At 43.9% G+C, this 19,135-nt stretch overlaps 1 protein-coding gene across 1 annotated transcript in view; it reads left to right on the forward strand.

Moving 5' to 3' along the window:
* The window catches only part of tmem176 (transmembrane protein 176), a 19,553-nt gene extending 773 nt beyond the window's left edge, over positions 1-18,780 (forward strand). The window contains exons 2-7 of the mRNA XM_082536923.1: positions 8,901-9,029; positions 9,594-9,704; positions 9,840-9,896; positions 10,020-10,169; positions 15,456-15,572; positions 16,113-18,780. Coding sequence (XP_082393049.1) covers positions 8,904-9,029; positions 9,594-9,704; positions 9,840-9,896; positions 10,020-10,169; positions 15,456-15,572; positions 16,113-16,172 — 621 coding nt within the window. The 5' untranslated portion in view covers positions 8,901-8,903 and the 3' untranslated portion in view covers positions 16,173-18,780. The remainder of the gene's footprint in view (positions 1-8,900; positions 9,030-9,593; positions 9,705-9,839; positions 9,897-10,019; positions 10,170-15,455; positions 15,573-16,112) is intronic.
* The last annotated feature ends 355 nt before the right edge of the window (positions 18,781-19,135 follow it).

The following is a 19,135-nucleotide window of genomic DNA, read 5'->3' on the forward strand; positions in this document are numbered from 1 at the left end:
TAGTGGGCAAGTGTACACTTGTATCATTAGCTCAGAAGCTACGACCTATAACTACTGCACTTCAAGGAAGGTACAAAATAATGTCTCAAACACCCCATTACTAATTGTCTAATATACAAAGAACTGACTGAACTGGCAAACAACTGCATGGTGCGTTACCGCCACCACTGATATGGAGTGTGGACAGGAATCACGCTCAAAAACAAACAAAACCAACCTACTTCATATCCTTCCAAATTACCTTCTCTCAAAAACTGAAACAGGGCTTGACAGCTTTTATTCCCCAACTCCTTTTGCAATAACTTAATAAGATCTAATTTCAAGTTAATGTTACCGAGACTTTGGACCAGTTGTCTCCTCTCTACCTTATGCTTCCGACACTACAAAATACCATGCTCCAAAGTTTCCTCCTCTCCACAATAGTTACATGTCCTTGAATTATGTTTCCCTATAAAGAACAGTGTAGAATTCAATCCTGTATGTCCAAATCTCAGTCTTGACACCACCACCACCTCCTCCTCCTACCTCCTTGTGGCTCTCCTTACTCCCACCTTCCCCTCCTTTCTTCTTCCCACTGTTTCTCCCATCTACCCCTCATTTCTCGCTTAATAACAGTCTTAACTTCCACCTGACCAAAACTCACCGCCAGATCAACTATCCTATAATTAGTAGCTTCCTTTACTAACCCATCCACTGCTTCATTCCCCCTTACCCCATAGTGAGCTGGGAACCCATGCAAACACTGACAGACCCATCATATGTATTCTGAAAAGAGTTTGCTGAATCTCTATTAAAATATCTGATCTACTTTCCGAATGACCGCTCTGTAGACTGACCAAGGCTGCTCTTGAATCTGAACAAATAATTGCTTTCAATGGCCTCAAATCTTCCACCCGCTGAACCGCTAATAGAATTGCTATCATTTCTCCTGTAAACAGATAATCATTAATCCTCTTCCCAAGTTCTACCATAAAGTCCAGAATTACTAGTGCTACCCCCACTTGACTGGCTGGATTCTTTGAAGCACACGTATATACTTGCACATACCCACATTACTGTTCAATGTAACCCTGAACTGAATTTAAGTCGAGACCGCCTGCCCTGTCCTTACTCTTCTGGTGCAATAAAGCAAAACCTACAGCTGCTTCAGAAAGGGATTACAGGCCATGGCACTTGTTGACAGATGTCTAACTGATCCAATTTAAGTTCCTTCTTTCTTCCCCCAACCACCCATCTGTTATGCCGCTCTGCAGCCTCTAATCTCCTCAATGTGTTCAGCTGGTGCTAACTGGCCACACCTAGTCAGGTGTGGATAAAAGCATACCTGAGGTAGGCTTCCCAGAAGCTCACTAGTCTTTGCCTTGGTGGCACCAGCCATTTTAGCCAACCTGCAATGCCATTTTAAGATAAAACCCTCTTCTCACTAACACTGTGGTATTCGTCTCCTTTTCTATGTTGTGGCTTTAGAGCAGGGTCGTAACATAAGGAGACGAATAGCACCAGCTGAACACATTGAGGAGATTAGGAGCTGCAGAGGAGCTGGTTGCGTAACACCTCCTCCCTCAAAAGGGTTCCTCTAGGACCCCTAAATTTTTAAAAAGCCCCTCTGGACCTTGATCCCTCAAACATAAGCTTGAGCCAAAGCATAAACTTAAGCACTTTATTACCAGCTCTAACATAGAACTAAATACTCACATTTCTTTAGCTGGCATTTTTAAACAGGGACGCCCCTGCATGAGGATTTTGAAGTTACCACACTGAACACGCAAAAAGTAACATGTGACCAACACAAAGGAGCACGACAGTCACACCCAAAATAATTACTTGATCTGCTACAACACAAAACCAAAAGTAGCAACAAATAATCACAACCAACTGATCTGTTGTCTCCACCACACAAATGGTCACATACAAGTGGCCCTATACCACAACAAGTCACTTTAAACTCCAAAGCTCAGTAAAGAAAGCATGCTAGTGACCAACCACAAACAGAGAGCTATGGCCACACAATGATTGCTCAGAAGTGATCTAACCAAAGTAGCCACACGCTCTGCCACAATAAAGGCCACAGCACAAAACACTCACCTTATGAGGATGTCATTAGCATCCATCCACACTGACATCAGATGCACACACATGATGTACACGCAATGCCAACTTAAGAACAGCCTACCTGCCTCAGCTACAAGACCAGAATTAATGGTCTCAAACCTCCTGCCAAGTTTGGTGCCGCTGATTTACTATGTGCAACTCCCAACCTAAAACGCTAAAAACAATAAAACCCTAACTTTACCTACCTAGTCTTCAGTGGTGTACCACCAAACAACAAATGAAAACAACAACAAAGCAAAACAACAAACAAATGCTGCGATGGAAGGGCAGCACAGCTACCCAGCTAAAACACACTTACTAAAGGGACGTTGCTCAATCACAGTGAACACCTTCACTCACCCACTTAAAAGTAAAACAAACTGATTTCAGTCCCAAAAAAATGTCTAAACAATCCCGGACGAGCCCCCACTTATGTTACGACCCTGCTCAAAAGCCGCAACATAAAAAAGGAGACGAATACCAGAGCGTTAGTGAGAAGAGGTTTATCTTAAAATGGCATTGCAGGTTGGCTAAAATGGCTGGTGCCATCAAGGCAAAGAACAGTGAGCTTCTGGGAAGCCTACCTCGGGTATGCTTTTATCCACACTTGACTAGGTGTGGATAATTAGCACCAAACTTCTTTTCCAATTCTCTAGACACCGCTATTGGGCTCAATTGCACTTCCTGATCCTCCTTCCTGAATTTCAAAGTTATCTTAAATTCCTCCCTCACCATCTTCTTCCTCATGACCCTGAACCCTTCATCTGAGCTGTTCTCTTCCAAACTCTGTTTACTGGTCTGCAACCCAACCAAACTTGCCTCCTCTCCCCTGCTTCTCCCTCTTCCTGATCTTCCCCCGCCAGCAACCAGGGTCCATTCACCAAAATCCATTTCATCATCCTCATCTACCAGAGACACCATTCGAGCCAGTCACACACCAGTTTATGCCAACTGCCAAACTCTGTGATCCAAATCCGTAGTCCAAAGTCCAAAAACCAAACAATTCACTCAAACCGTATGGAATGTCCACCTTCAAATTTCCCGCACCTCCCCACCGCTACTCTCTCACAGTTCCTGGGCCGACAGTCAGGTGATGCTGGAATCCTGACCCACTGTTCCTGTCTATGCACATGTCAAGATAAAGGCTTTCCTGTCTATCCGGATGTCAAAATAAAAGCTTCACAATTTTCTGATGTATAACAATAGAAATACAATTTCCACTTATTTGTCTCATTAGCATATGAACATATTTAAAACAGAACGGTATCTGTATATGATCTCGGACCTTGTCTGAGGTCTGAGGTTCAATATCAAGACAAATTGCCGTCTTGCTCTTTGCTGAGATGAGACAGCGGGCGTAGCTCCAATGAGGAGCAGGATGTGGCTTTCACTCTTTCAGAAAAACATGGAAAACAAAAATCTTTAAACTAACAGTTAAAGAAAAGTGTGTATGTCTCATTTGCAGGGCAACCGGTGTGGGACTGCACTTTTAGCAGTGATCTCGTCCATCCATCCATTCGCTTCCACTTATCCTTTTCAGGGTTGCTGGAGCCTATCCCAGCTGTAATAGGGCGAGAGGCGGGGTACATCCTGGACAGGTCGCCAGTCTGTCGCAGGGCCAACACACAGGGACAGACAACCATTCACACCTAGTGACAATTTGGATTATCCAATTAACCTATCCCCACAAGCTGCATGTCTTTGGACAGTAGGAGGAAGCCAGAGTACCCAGAGGGAACCCACGCAGACACGGGGAGAACATGCAAACTCCACACAGAAAGACGCCGGCCTGATGGTGGAATTGAACTCAGGACCTTCTTGCTGTGCAGCAACAGCGCTAACCACCGTGCCACCTCAGTGATCTCGTATAGAAAACTATTCCGCGCATATATAAAACAGGTCCGCGGCTCTGAACCGTAGTAAAGGGACCTCTGACTAATACGGCAGGTTCGTGTCGGGCTCGTAGCTGAAAACTAGCTTTACTTTGTTGTCTGGGTCAAGTTTGCTAGTGAGAGACAGAGAGAGGCGTTGAAAGGCTGCTGCAACAGAGCTTATTGTTTCAAAGGAAACCAGGAACACAGTGTACAGTCGAGTCTTAACAGCTTACTTACAGCTGGGCTCGTCAGGCTCTCTTCTTGGCTGCAGTGGTTATTATTATATTTACATGCTTCCAGCTCCCGTTTCTGCTCCATGACAGCTCGAACTTTTCCGCTCTCCGTTTTTTTGCACATGACGGGTATAGGGCTATGCCTGTAACACTCTGCTCATATTGCCTTCATATTAAATAATTTTTTGAATAATAATTTTTTTTAAATATTTCTTCACGTCATTATGCGGCTGCAAGTAGAGGTGACATGGGCCGTGACAATAAGACACAGGCATTGAGCCCCTTACTGCGTTTCGCTTGGGTTTCCACCGGCGTGGAATTACCAAAAATAGAGAGGCCATAGCCTAACATGTGAAACAGGAAAAGACCGTCGTGTAATCCATTTATTTCAACAAAGTAACTGTATTCGGAATACCACCTTTTTAAACGGTAACTGTAACGAAATACAGTTATGCATATTTCGTATGTTAAATACGTAACGCTGGTACATGTATTCAATTACTCCCCAACACAGGGGGCAACTGTGGCGATGGCAAAGCGGCACAAAGTGGAGAGACACTTCAGTGCACTTCATGCAAGCCTCCATGCTAACTACCCACCATCATGAGCAAAAAAGTCGACGAATTAAAGGCAGTTTTGGGCAACCAGAAGTCTTTTTTTTTTTTTACAAGGCTGGTGAAAAGTCACAAAAAGCAACTGAAGCTTCATTCAGAGCTGCAAAGAGATTTTGGAGGGCACAGTGATAATAATTGCAAACACTCTGTTCAAACACTTGAGAAGAATGGTCCTAATATCAATTACATAAATATGTGTAACTGGGGGCGAGTACAGTGGTGAGAAGAGTGTCAGCTATATCTGAGAACTTGACCAGGATCTGGTTAGTAGTTCAACATCCAGCACGATGAGTCTGTGGACAGCAGCAGTACATCGCGGATGATCATGTCTGTCAAATGGTGTTTGATGATTTCACACTACTGCCCCTAAAGACACAACAGAGGGAGTTGACATCTACATGCAGTGAAGAGGTTCTTCATGGAGAACAAGGTACCATTAAAAAAGCTGGAGTCGGAGACTACTCACGGGGCTCCTACCGTGACATGCTGACATGCAGGCTTCGTTGCTCAATGCAATAGTAACACAGACTTGCCAAAATGTCTGCCTAACCACTGCACCATTCACCAGCAGGCGTCCTATTGGAGGAACTTTCAGCTGAGCACGGTGACCTGTTACTACACAGAGAGATCTGATGACTAAGCAGGGGATGGGTGTATGTCATTTTTTGTCACCTTTGGGTGAAATCAAGGAGTTCATGCAGTTCGTGCAGACCAAAGGGAAAGACATCTCAAGGACACTGAGTGGATGCTTGACCTTGCATTTTTAACTGACGTCATTGGGTCCTGATCCATTTGAACTGTCAATCAAAAGGTAAGACAGTTGCTGACATGATAAGTACCATAAATGCATTTGAAGCTCAGAAGAACATTTTTTCCGTACATTTACAGTCCTGCACTTTCCCTCCATGCAGTCAGTGCTGAATGATAGTGCTTCTTAATGGCAATGCTCCCATTTGGGGCCTCGACCCCAAGGATCGGGTCTGCCTGCACAAACAGCACAGTATAGTGTACACTGGAGGATTGCTGTGATTTATACATCGGGGAAACCAAACAACCTCTGGCGAAGCGGATGGCACAGCACAGAAGAGCCGCCTCGTCAGGCCAGGACTCTGCAGTCTATTCACACCTACAGGCCAGTGGACACTCTTTCAGTGATGAGGATGTAACATCCTGGACAGGAAGCAACGCTGGTTTGAGGGCGGAGTCAAGGAGGCCATTTACGTGAAAAGGGAAAGACCATCTCTGAATTGAGGAGGGGCCTAAGGGTACATCTGTCACCATCTTACAATGCTGTGATTGCAGCCAATCAACTCTCTGTGAATGGGACTCATGGTTATTGATCAGTGGTTGTTGATCAGTGGTTGTTAAGCAACAGTCATGGCAATTTGCATATTAATGATCATGAAACTGTTTCCTCCATTTCTAGGAGTTTGAGAACAGATTTAGTGACTTTGAGGTACATGGAACATGTTTGTTATTTATTTAAATCCTTTGATGCAAGTGGAAATGAACTACAACAAACTAAAATAATATGCAAAAATGTTAAAAATAACAAAAATTCTAAGATGTAATAATTTGTTAAAAATACACTAGATTTGGTGATCAGTACAAATGTTATAAAATTCATTTAAAAATGTGTTCAATATTAAATAACTGATCATTTGTACAAACAAAAGGCTCTTTGCCTCCCTCCAAATGGGGTCTGCACAGCTAACGTAAGTGTCACGGTCTGGCTGGCAGACCGTGGGGATGTGGGGAAAGGAGGACCCAAAACGCAGACTCTGCGATGCAAACAGTGCTCTTTATTTACAGTGCAAAGGCTGTAAATACAATAACTCCCCGTTGCTCCCTCGAACCCCGTGTGCGTGCTTCCCTCCGATATCTGTGCTCGTGCTCCCCGCTGTTGTGTTTCCGCACCCCCGTGCGTGCTGCCTCTCCGGACCACTCCTCCTCCTGTAGGGAAACCAGAGGCGCAGCCGTCAACACTAACCCTCGGCGGGCATATAGGAACAACACAGACCTAAGCTAACACACACTGACTTGGTAAGATAACTCAATGATCCCGCGTCGGTGGGAGCTCCAAGACTCTCCTAAGTAGCTCCCCCGACGAGCCCTGATCAGCGGCAGGTGTGTGGCTTCGGGTGTGGCCAGTCCCTCCGCAGGGCCACACCCCTCAGGCCTGCAGGTGGCCGAGCTCCATCCTCCAGGCACACCCGCAGACATACACACCCATACCTCGCCTAAACATATGAGTGGGACACAGACTAACACAGCACAGAGAAACACACATATGTACACGCACAGAGAAGGGGAAACGACACCAAAAATACATAATAATAATACACAGGTCCATGACTGCCCAGGGATCCTGGGTCGCCCAGTCCCAGGACCCTGACAGTAAGTGCTAGGAGCTTAAGTTTACCTAAGTCATAATTCTGCTCAGTGGAAGACAAATGATAGGAGAAGAAAGAACATGGGTGGCACTTACCATGTGGGTCACCACACTGGGAAAGGGTTGCCACTGCCCCACAGTCACAAGTGTGTAACTCCACAAACTGTTTGTGTGAGTCAGGTTGGATCAAAAAATGAGTGACTTATGTATGTATGTATATATATGTATATATTGTACTATTCTTAGTTAGCGTATTGTCTGTCTTGTCTTAATGTTGGTTTAAAATGGAGCACTGTAACAAAAAATAATTTCCCCCAGGGATCAATAAAGTATTCTGATTCTGATTCTGATTCTGAAATAGGAGAGGAGCTGTCTCAGTTTCATGAAGGCATTGTCTACATCTGCTGTTCATACAAAGCAACAGTGTGAAAACACACTTTTCTGCCTTGACACATGCTGATACAAACTAACCTCACATGCTCACAATACTGCTCCTTGGAGAAGATGAGAATATTATCAAGGTATACAAACACAAAAAGACTGTAATACATATTGTTTACTAGGGCCTGGAAGACTGCAGAAGCATTCGATATCTTAAAAACCTTGATCAGGGATCCAACGCTTACAGTGCCAGAATGAATGGAAGAATAGACAAGGTCAGGGCTAGTTCTTGTCTTTAGCATGTTCACAGAGTTCATGATCAATTCTTCATCTCAGTGAAATGGTCTTGACGCATCCTCAATCATCCAGGTAAGGAAATCCTAAAAAAGTTGATTCTGTGAAATAGTTCCTCAGGCCTCAGGCTCATCCCTTTGAACAAGTCACCAAAGAGTGGGCTGGTTTGCAAATTCCAGATACAAACAGTGGTAGAGAGTGGGCAGGCAGGTACGTTACTGCATTGTCCTTCTCTTTACCGATTGAGAATTCTAGATGTGGTTTCAGAGGAAAGCTGCAAACCCTTTGGACAGACTCAGAGACAGGCTCTTAGGACAAGAGAGGAGAAGAACGAACACAAAACCCCAAACCTGACAACCAAACCATAACATGCTTGAATAAATTGACACATTCGATTCTTGCTTTCGTTTCCTATCAGCAATGATCATCAAAATTACATACAAATGAACTTCTTCATATCATTCAAATGTCTTGAGATCCACTAGTACAGAGCCAAAGGTGACGGCTCACTGGAACACAGACAGACTGTAGCTTCTAATATCTTAATACTTGCCCATTTTCATGCATTGTGCAGCCTCAAAGTCGAAACCAGTGTTCCTGTCTTAAGTCTGTAATAGTCACAGAGGACAGGTAGTTCTTCACAATGTTAGTACTTATAGTAACTGCAGGTAAGGCTTTGATTTCTGGATCTTTTATAGCATCTTGCAGTGTTCATGAACCCGATGCTAAATGCAACTATGCTACATCTCTGTGCTTGCATTTTACAACAGCATGTACACAGTTTTAAAAATGATGGTGAGTCATTGTTTTGCCTTTTTTCCAGGAGATGGTAGTAAAGAGAAAATATCTGCTATCTACACACTTTGTTGGGATATAATTAAATGGAACATAGACTACTAAAAGTCTGCATATGTGATGTAGGAAAGTTCTGCAGCTCCCCCAATGTTCCCTGCACAATTCTGCAGAGCATGTGATTTGATTTGAGAGATGAGTGCAGTGGGTGCTTTGCTGCTCATTGCAGGTGATGGCAGTGTCAGTCTCCAGGGATCTCACAGTGCGGGTGCTGGCAGACCCGAATACTCTCAAGCTTGCTGAGAGACAACAGGCACTGAAGAATGCCATCCAGAAAGGAGAACCCAAATGTCTGGGGGTGAGTTTTGACCTCTGTGTGTTTGTATATGTGTGGATACAGAACGTCTGTGTTTTGATTTCTTTTTCCCTCCCCATGCATTTATATGCCACTTCTACATGTCATTAGCTTTTGTCCTTTCCACTCCATAGTGTGTATTTTGTCCTTGCCTACCTTTGCAATCCTTTTGGTTCATTACTCCACAGCCAGTCTTGGCCGATGGCTGCCCCCCCATTGGTCAAGTTCTGGTGGCGGTTGCATCCTATTAAAAGGGAATCCTTTCTTTACATCTTCGCTAAGTGCTTGTTCACAGCGGTCATCTGATTGTTAGAGATGTCTCTGCAATGCTGTGGGGTCTTTACATTGCAATATGAAGCACCTTAATTCAGTTGTCTTTGTTATTACTGGTGTACAAATGGAATTGAATGGAATTACCACCTCCATGTTTCACATGGATGAGGATGCAGCATGTTCCTGTATCATAACTTCTGTCAGAGAGCTGTTTGATAGTAATCTGTGTGTGTGTGTGTGTGTGTGTGTGTGTGTGTGTGTGTGTGTGTGTGTGTGTGTGTGTGCACATCCCAGGTTAGTCAGGTGATGCTAGGACTGATGGTCATGTCCTACTCCATTCCTCTGCTCTTCACTGAGTTCACAGAGGTGGTCACCCTGGGAGTTCCTTGGTGGAGCGGCCTGATGGTGAGTTTGTGTGTGTGTGTGTGTGTGTGTGTGTGTGTGTGTGTGTGTGTGTGTGTGTGTGTGTGTGTGTGTGTGTGTGCGCGCGCGTGTGGGGGGGTTAATGGTATATTAATAAATGGATTTTCCTGCTCGCAGTTCATCACAGCAGGAGGAATCGCAATATTCTTGGACAAACACTGCACCATGAAGATTGTGAGTCTCTTCTAAAACTTGAAACATTGTTTCAGCTAAGTTGAAAATAACTGAACAACAGCGCATGATTTAGAAAAAGCTAACATACTAAAGTAAAATGTTTTTGGGGGGGCGGGGTTTCAGCTGCAGCTGTGTCTCATGATAAGCATGGTGTCTGTTATGCTGTCAGTGGTGGCTGTGATCATCTACTCTGTGGACATGAACAAGAATCCTGAGGAGCCTTGTATGAAAACTACAGAATACAACAGATGTGACGAAAAGCACTACGAGACGGTTGGTCCTTAAACTATTCTGGGTGTCTTTCAGTACCTGTCATTCTGGATTTCTTTGTACTTAATTTGCACATTTTTGTTGTGTGTCTATCATTTTTGTGTCCCTGTAGTCTTTTTCTCTGTCATTTTGTACACACGTTTTTTTGTCTTTGTAGAGATTTTTGTGTTACTTTGTATTTATTTTGTTGTCTCTTAGTACGTGTTTCAGTTTGTAGTTGTTTTCTGTCTTTTTGTAATTGTGTAAAGCATAATACTCTTTTTTGCGCTCACATCCTGAGTAATAGTGACATGTCCAGTGTATGGATTGCATATTTAAGCATTTAGCCATCCCCATAATATATAAAATATAATTAGAAATAACTTATTAAGATGAAGTGCTTCTACAGTATAGTTAGATCTATACGTAAAAAAAAGTTCCAAACAATCCGTGCTCCGACCCATAGCTCCAACACACACTTCCCTCTTGTGCTCCTAATCCGTGACTCCGTCCAAGTGAAGAAAAACGCTCCCGCTCCCTGGTAACAAAACAAACACACATGTCGGCAAAGGTATCCACAACAAGTGAGGTTCAAAAACACAGAGGAACACGGCCATACTAACAAGGGTAAACTCAATAATCCAGCATTGACTGTAGCTCAGCTGCACTGCTAAATAGGACGCTCATGGAGAAGGTAATCAGTGCAGCTGGTGATGGCTTGATGAGCTGCAGTTGCAGCTGAATGTTAAGCACTAAAAGCAAAAACTGAAATCTCTGCAGAAATATTCAAAGTCACAGCCTCAATGCAGTTGGAGCCCTGAGTCTTCTTTGAGTTTCCACAAACATTCCGGGTTTTAAGCATTTTCAATCAATCAATCAATCAATCAATCAATCAATCAATCAATCAATCAATCAATCAATCAATCAATCTTTATTTATAAAGCACTTTTCATACAAAAAACAATGTAGCACAAAGTGCTTTACATAGTTAAAAACAGCCCACCCCACCCTCCAACTCACTCCCCACACTCTCATTAACATAAATGATGTGAATACACATATATCCCCCCCCCCCCCCCCCCACACACACACACGCACACTTAAAGAGTAAAAATTGGGCTGGGCTCGCATGAGCCAAGTGAGGAAACACTATAACAGGGAGCCGTCTGCACCGAGAGCCGGTCACAGACCGCAGCCTCCGGGCTGGGCACACAGCAGGAGGGAGGCCAAGGAGCCCCCCAGCCAGGCTGAGAGGACCCCCAGAGACCCAGCAGCCACAGTCGATCACAGCCCCGGTGCAGAGAGCGCCCTCTGAGGAAACACTGGAGATATGACACAATAGGATATATACAGGGTAAAATGATAAAATAAATAAGAACAGGATACAATATAAATATAAATATAAATAGAGTAAGAAGATTAAAAAATGAATAAGAATAAAATCAATAAGTCGACTGTGTGGGAGGTGATTTGTGATGACCATGGAGAGGACATCGACAGCCTTACTACATGCATTACTGACTATATAAACTTCTGTGTGGATAACACTGTACCTACCAGGACTGTACGGTGTTTCTCCAACAACAAACCTTGGATTACCCCAGAAATTAAAACCGTCCTCAAGCAGAAGAGGAGGGCCTTCAAATCCAGAGACAAAGAGGAGTTGAAAAGGGTGCAGAGAGAGCTGAGGGGACTGATAAGGAATGGGAAGGAGAGCTACAGGCAGAAGATGGAGAACCAGCTTCAGCAAAACAACGTTGGTGAAGTCTGGAGAGGCCTCAGAACCATCTCGGGCCACAAACAGCAGAACTCTCTGCCTGGGAGGGATGTGAGATGGGCAAATGAACTGAATCATTTCTTCAACAGATTTGACTCAGCCATGAGGCAGTCTGCAACATCGGCTGCAGACTCACCCACCCCCACTGCTGCTGCTCCACCTCTGACACTTCACACCTCCTCTATTCACCCTGCTCACTCCCCCCCACCCCCAACAACAGCATCCAATACACACTCAACACAAGGCTCCAGCCTGTCTCTCTCAACCACCCAGGTTAGGAGGGAACTGAGGAGGATTAATGGCAAGAAGGCAGCGGGTCCAGATGGCATCAGCTCGAGGGTCGTCAGGTCCTGCGCGGACCAACTGTGTGGGGTGATGGAGCACCTCTTCAACCTGAGCCTGAGGTTGGGAAGAGTCCCACAGCTCTGGAAAACCTCCTGTGTTGTACCAGTGCCAAAGACTTCACGCCCCAAGGACCTCAACAGCTACAGGCCGGTGGCTCTGACATCCCACCTGATGAAGACCCTGGAGCGGTTGGTCCTGGCTCAGCTTCGGCGCCTAACAAGCTCATCACTGGACCCACTTCAGTTTGCCTACCAGCCTGGCATTGGAGCGGATGATGCCGTCATTCACCTCCTACATCGTTCCCTCGCTCACCTGGAGACCGCTGGAAGCACTGTGAGAATCATGTTCTTTGATTTCTCCAGTGCCTTCAACACCATTCTTCCCTCGGTTCTAAAGGACAAGCTGGAGAACTCTGGAGTGGACCATCACCTCACTACCTGGATCCTGGACTACCTCACCGACCGACCACAGTATGTGAGGACTCAGGGCTGTGTGTCGGACAGGGTCGTCTGCAGTACGGGGGCCCCACAGGGAACGGTTCTGGCTCCGTTCCTCTTCACCATCTACACTGCAGACTTCTCCCACAATTCCACCCAGTGCTTCCTGCAGAAGTTCTCTGATGACTCTGCAATAGTCGGCCTCATCACTGATGGGGACGACAAGGAGTACAGAGGTCTGACCCAAGACTTTGTGGACTGGTGCCAGCTGAACTACCTCCAGATCAACGCCAGTAAAACCAAGGAACTGGTGGTAGACTTCCGCAGGCACAAGCATTCTCCACTGCAACCACTGAACATCCAGGGTATGGACATTGAGGCTGTGGACAGCTACAGGTACCTTGGTGTTCATCTGAACAATAGACTGGACTGGACTCATAACTCAGACGCCCTCTACAGGAAAGGGCAGAGCAGGCTGTACCTGCTGCGGAGACTCAGGTCGTTTGGAGTGGAGGGCCCACTCCTGAAGACCTTCTATGACTCTGTTGTGGCTTCTGCTATCTTTTATGGCGTGGTCTGCTGGGGCGGCAGCATCTCTGCTGGGGACAGGAAGAGACTGAACAGGGTGATCCGAAGGGCCAGCTCTGTTCTAGGATGCCCTCTGGACCCAGTGGAGGTGGTGAGTGACAGGAGAACGGCGGCTAAGCTGTCATCCCTGATGGACAACATCTCCCACCCCATGCAGCAGACTGTGACAGCACTGAGCAGCTCCTTCAGTGGGAGACTGCGGCACCCACGGTGTGGGACGGAGAGATTTCGCAGGTCTTTCCTCCCCACTGCTGTCAGACTCCATAATAAAGACTTTAACTGATCAAGCACACACATCCATACATGTGCAATAATACTAAGTGCAATAATCCTTTCTGTCATCGTTGTATTTTTACTCAGTTGTATATAGTATTTGTATTTGTATTCTATTTTTATCTTATTGTATATTTATTTTATTTTATTCTACTGTATATAGTATTTTATTTTATTCTATTCTGTACAGTTGTGTACTGTATTTATTCTTATTGTATTCTAATTTTTGCCTCATAACTTTTGCACTGTCCACTTCCTGCTGTGACAAAACAAATTTCCCACGTGTGGGACTAATAAAGGTTATCTTATCTTATCTTATCTTAAATATTAGGTAAAGTCTAAATTAATAATAGAATAACAGGATAGAATAAATAAGCATAAAATAAATAAACGCTAAGTAAAAGCTAAATTAAAAAGGTGGTCTTGAGCCTGTTCTTAAAAACATGTACGTTCTCTGCGGCCCTGAGCTCCTCCGGCAGGCTGTTCCACAGACGAGGACCATACCACTGAAAAGCTGCCTCTCCGTGAGTATGTGTCCTGACTTTAGGGACAATCAAAAGGCCAGTACCAGAGGACCTCAGGGTCCGCGAGGGTTCGTATGGTAAAAGCAGATCTGAGAGATAAGAAGGCCCAAGACCATTAAGACATTTAAAAACCAATAAAAGAACTTTAAAATCGATCCTATTGGACTTCTCTTGTACGACACCATGATTTGTACAATACTACACTGTACAAAGTACGAGCGAATGGTTTATGATGTGTGTGTCTGGCCCACTCAAGAAAAGTAGCTGGATAGTCTAGTGGTAAGACTACACACCTTTGGAGCGGGAGTCGTACGTTCGATTCCCACCCAGTATCTAGTACGTGTCTATGCTAAAAAACCAAGCCCTGGAATGGTGAGGCTATGTCCGCAGCTAGAGCACAAGCATTTCTGTAAGGGGCTGTGTTAGAGTGACCTTAGGGTCCTAACCAAAGCTGTTCTTCAGTGTCAATGGGTTTGACTGGAGGGCCAGCTCTGTGGAGCGTTTTACTGATTGACGAAACATCTGTTAGGCCAAGGACAGTGCTGACTACTATATGAAATAGTGGTGATATTAAAAACAGATACAAGCCTGTGTTGGAAATCACTGTGTGGGCTTCATGCAGCAGCTGGCAGTTAATACAGTCCACTGTAGCCACAAATGCAAGTTAAAATTGTTCCATGCAAAGAAAAAACAGATGTAAACACAGTCGAGACACGTCTCCAACTTCCCTGGACATGAGCTGATTTAAGATGGACTGATAAGAATTGGAAAACTGTCTTATGACACTTATGAAACAGTTTTTCAATGGGCAGTTATCTTGTTGGAGGACACAGACTATAGACAGCGTTTCTGATGGTGTAGGAGTGCAACAGTGCATCTATGTTTAGGTTTTACATCTGTGAAGGACCAACTCATTCTGAACATACATCTGGGTTGTGGAGCAACAAATGCTGTCATGCAGATGTTTGTTTGGGGGTTTTTACAGATGATGCTTATTTACCAAAACCCATTCTGCACATATCCAAGACACAGCTTAATAGTCAATGAGCACGAAACTGGCCTGTCTGGAGACAACACACAGAAAACATTTGGACCATTATGAAACAAGAAATATGATAAAGAATTTCAAAATAAGAATCTCCCACTTGCCTTCATACTCTTTTCAATAAAATATAGAATATAGACTTGAAATAATTCATCATTCATGTTAATGATCCATCCAGACATTTATTCATTAGTTTAAGTAGATCGATGGATGGATTACTTTGCTTGTATACAGCAAAAGCACAAGTAATGGCACTGAGCATGGATAAATTGTGCAATAATTAATGCATCTTGTGTGAAATGTATGTACTTTTCACAACAGAGGCTGAGCAGGGGAGTGAAGTCGTCCCTCCTCGTCTTCACTCTGGCCCAGACAGTCATCGCTGCCATTCTCTGTGTCCTTCTCTTCAGGCAGAGGCGTAGCTTCGTATCATACACCGTAAGTATCCAGCTCTCAAACTCTTCATAGTCTTCATACTCAAAGTGCATCTGGATCAAATCTGCAACAATGTCAGCTACAATACCCATCTCAACATTTTGTTTGGTGCATGACAATCCTCTGCAGGTTAGAGCAGGATAAACAGGCTGGTTTGCTTCACTGTGATGGGTTTAAAGTAAAGGCCAGTGTGTGACTGGTGCACAGTGGCTGTGGGTTCATGGTCAGAGATTCATATGAATTTTAGCTGATGATGCTGAGATCCTGAATTCCACCTTCACATCAACTTCATGCTTTGCACAAAAATAGAAATGCGCTGCAAAGAACTACTATTTGCTGTCTTACTTTGAGTACATGTTGGAGTCTGTAATATTTACTTTTACTCGAGTAAATGAGTTGAATCAGTACTTCAACCTTTACTGGAGTATTTTTTAACAGTAGTATCTGGACTTCTACTTAAGTACAGAATGTCTGTACTTTTGCCAACTCTGTTGTGATTTGGAAAGATGTCTGAAACACCGACTCTCTTTATTTCTTTTGCAGCCTCTCGGTGAAGCAGCTCCACCCACTTCAACACTGCTTACATCGCCCGACCTGAACTGATCAGTTATCCTTTGACTGATTGATCATCTGTGTCCTGATGATTGAAAGTCTTGAATTTGTCTAACCCCTTACATCTACCACTTATTTACTCTGCTACCTGCCATGTTTACACAAGTGTGCCAGTTCTGTCAAGGGCCTTTCACACAGACATAATAACTAGGGGTGCAACGATACACAAAATTCACGGTTCGGTTCGATACTTTGGTGTCACGGTTTGATATTTTTTCGATACAAAAAAAATGTTCATGCCTTTTTAATTTGTCATTTATTAAAATTATAAATATATATTTTAACTCAAAAGTACAGTTTTTAAATTTAACCCTAACCCTTGTGCGCGTTTTTTATTTTGACAGCGAATGCGCACCTGCGGACCACTTATGTGCAGCCCTGGTTATTTAGCTCGTCATATTGCAGCCACAGAAATTCTTTTGTCCATGAAACCATAAAGCTGCACTTTCTTTTTGCCTTATAGTCTGATTTGTCATAACTTCTCCGTTTTGCGGTAAGCTTTTCTTTGGCTCTCACTTCTTCACCCTGACCTGTCTTATTTGGCTCAGCAGAACTAAAATATATATCTGTCTGTGAAGGTTCTCAGTCATCCAGGTCATCGTAGTCAAATATAAATCCTGCTGCTTTTACACAGGCACTCACATAAGCTCAGCGATTCTCTGCGCGATCAACCTCTCACATGTTTAAGCTGTGGGAGATTTCACTTGTCATGTTTGCATAGTAAGCTAACGATTAATAAGACGATGTCAGAGGAATTGGTGCGCAAATTATCATCACTCACAGATCAGTGCTGTCGCTCTCTATACACAGTTAGCACGATTGCAAAGTGAAAGCAAAAAAACAAGCACAAATTCAAACGCGATTTCAATATGTCACATATTGACAGTGGCTCACCGATGCCAATGACATAATTACCCAGCTACATTTCTGAAAGAATGCAAAAGCATTGACATATATTTTTTGTACAATAGCCCGACGGGCAGGGAAGAGATAGATTTTGGTAGCCCGACTGAAAAAAATCGCTAGCCCCAGGACGTCGGGCTAGCGATATTGCGAGCCCTGTATCTGATTGAGGAATCACTCATCTTTGGAAAAGAGAGTTTATTACAGAGAAATGTCTCTTTCCAAAATAAAAGCTATACTATCCGCTTCTTCTGGGCTATATTCTCAGCAGCATAAGGAGAATCACGTGCTAACAGCTGTCTAAATGACTCGGCTAAAGTTTGTAGCATGCTTGTTGTTTTTGTCTTTGCACTAGGATGATGTCGGCGTAAATGTGCAGTCATATTCGTCGTGTTCCCACTAGTGCTTTCAGGTTAATCTCATTGAAATGACCTTAACGCCACAACACGGAAAATCTCCGTTAACGAGCTACCGCGGATCGCCCCGTGCATGGGGCTAGACGGCCAACACGTTAACGAGCTAACTGCGCTAACACACTAGTTCCCACCAATGTAATTGAGCATTGCATGGCACATCCAACATACTGTTTTACTTTAGTCCATGACTCGCTTACCTTCAGGGTCATACGTCACATGAAAACCAAAATAATTCCAAACGCCAGATCTGAATGAGGGTGGGGGAGGTCCATGTTGCAAGGAGAGCTTAACTTCTGTCTCGCTAGCTTGCCCTGCGCTCTTCCTTCTGACTATGCTGTCTGTGTTGAGCGCTCAGTGGATCTGCGCTCGACAGTGCAGCCTAGGCGGAGTAGTCGAACGCAGATTCACTGAGCGCTCAACACAGACAGCATCGTCAGAAGGAAAGTTGATAAAATAAATTACAAATGTTGTATTGTTCGATACATATGCATACCGAACCGAAAGCACTGTATCGAACGGTTCAATATCGATACGAATATCGTTGCACCCCTAGTAATAACTGTTCAACACTGGATTAATGGTTCATGGACGGCACATCACAGTCTAAGTGCAGCCATGTGTGCAGGGACGCATTTTTATCCAAGACTAAAGACTTTTTATTCTGGTATTCTCCTCTAAGACAACCGTACTTGTTATGTGTGGCAGATGATGTCACATATGAATGTGGAGCGTTCGGCTATGTCCAGTCACAACTGCTGAGTAGTTGCCCAAGGGGCCATTAACAAACAATTTATCCCCAAGGGGCAATTGTTTGTTAATGGCCCCTTGGGGATAAATAAAGTCTTCTGATAGCATACAGGGACCATATAGAAATGCACTGCCTTGAAAGAAAAAATGGATCATGGTTTTTGTATCTGAAGAATTTCATAGCTGAAAGATCCTGATTTTGTAATCAAGAGAAAAGGTTCTGCAATTTTCAAATGACATAAACAAGAAACTTCACTAAATGTGGAAGAAACGTACCTGCATGAAGAAGGCACCCAGTCAGAAACAAACCCTGGGACTTCTTCTTCACAGTCCAGTCCAGGTTTTTTTCCTCTTTCAGGTTTAAACGTAGGTGTGGCACATAGGATACAACATTGTGTGCAGTGTTGAGACCATGTTTCAAATAAAAATGTTATTGTGATAAGATTGGTGTTAAGAGAATTGTTCGTGCCATCTTTGACAGTATTTTGTGTAAAATTTGAAAACGTCATAAATGAATAAACACATCAAACCCACTGCGTGAGACAAAAGCACACTGTCAACACTGGACTGTGCAACAAATGAAGCACCTCTGTCATCAGGTGTTAGCGTCCTCACTTGAGACTAATTTTATAGCTCACAGGTATGTATGTAAAGTGCTCTGAGTGGTCAAAAAGACCAGAAAGTGTTCTATACTAAAGTAAATTTAACAACTTGCCCAGAGATTAAAGTGGAATTTGAATAGTGGGAGGACCCAAACTTCCAGTTCAGCAGTGCTACACAGGGGAATGGGCCACATTGTGATTCCTGTTGTGAGTTTCTGTCACAGTCCTTTTGAGTTCTCTCAGTTTCACTTGGAGCTTTTTTCTCACTTTTCTTATTCACCTTAGC

Source organism: Aulonocara stuartgranti (assembly GCF_965226115.1).
Source record: "Aulonocara stuartgranti genome assembly, chromosome: 6".
Lineage (NCBI taxonomy): Eukaryota > Metazoa > Chordata > Actinopteri > Cichliformes > Cichlidae > Aulonocara > Aulonocara stuartgranti.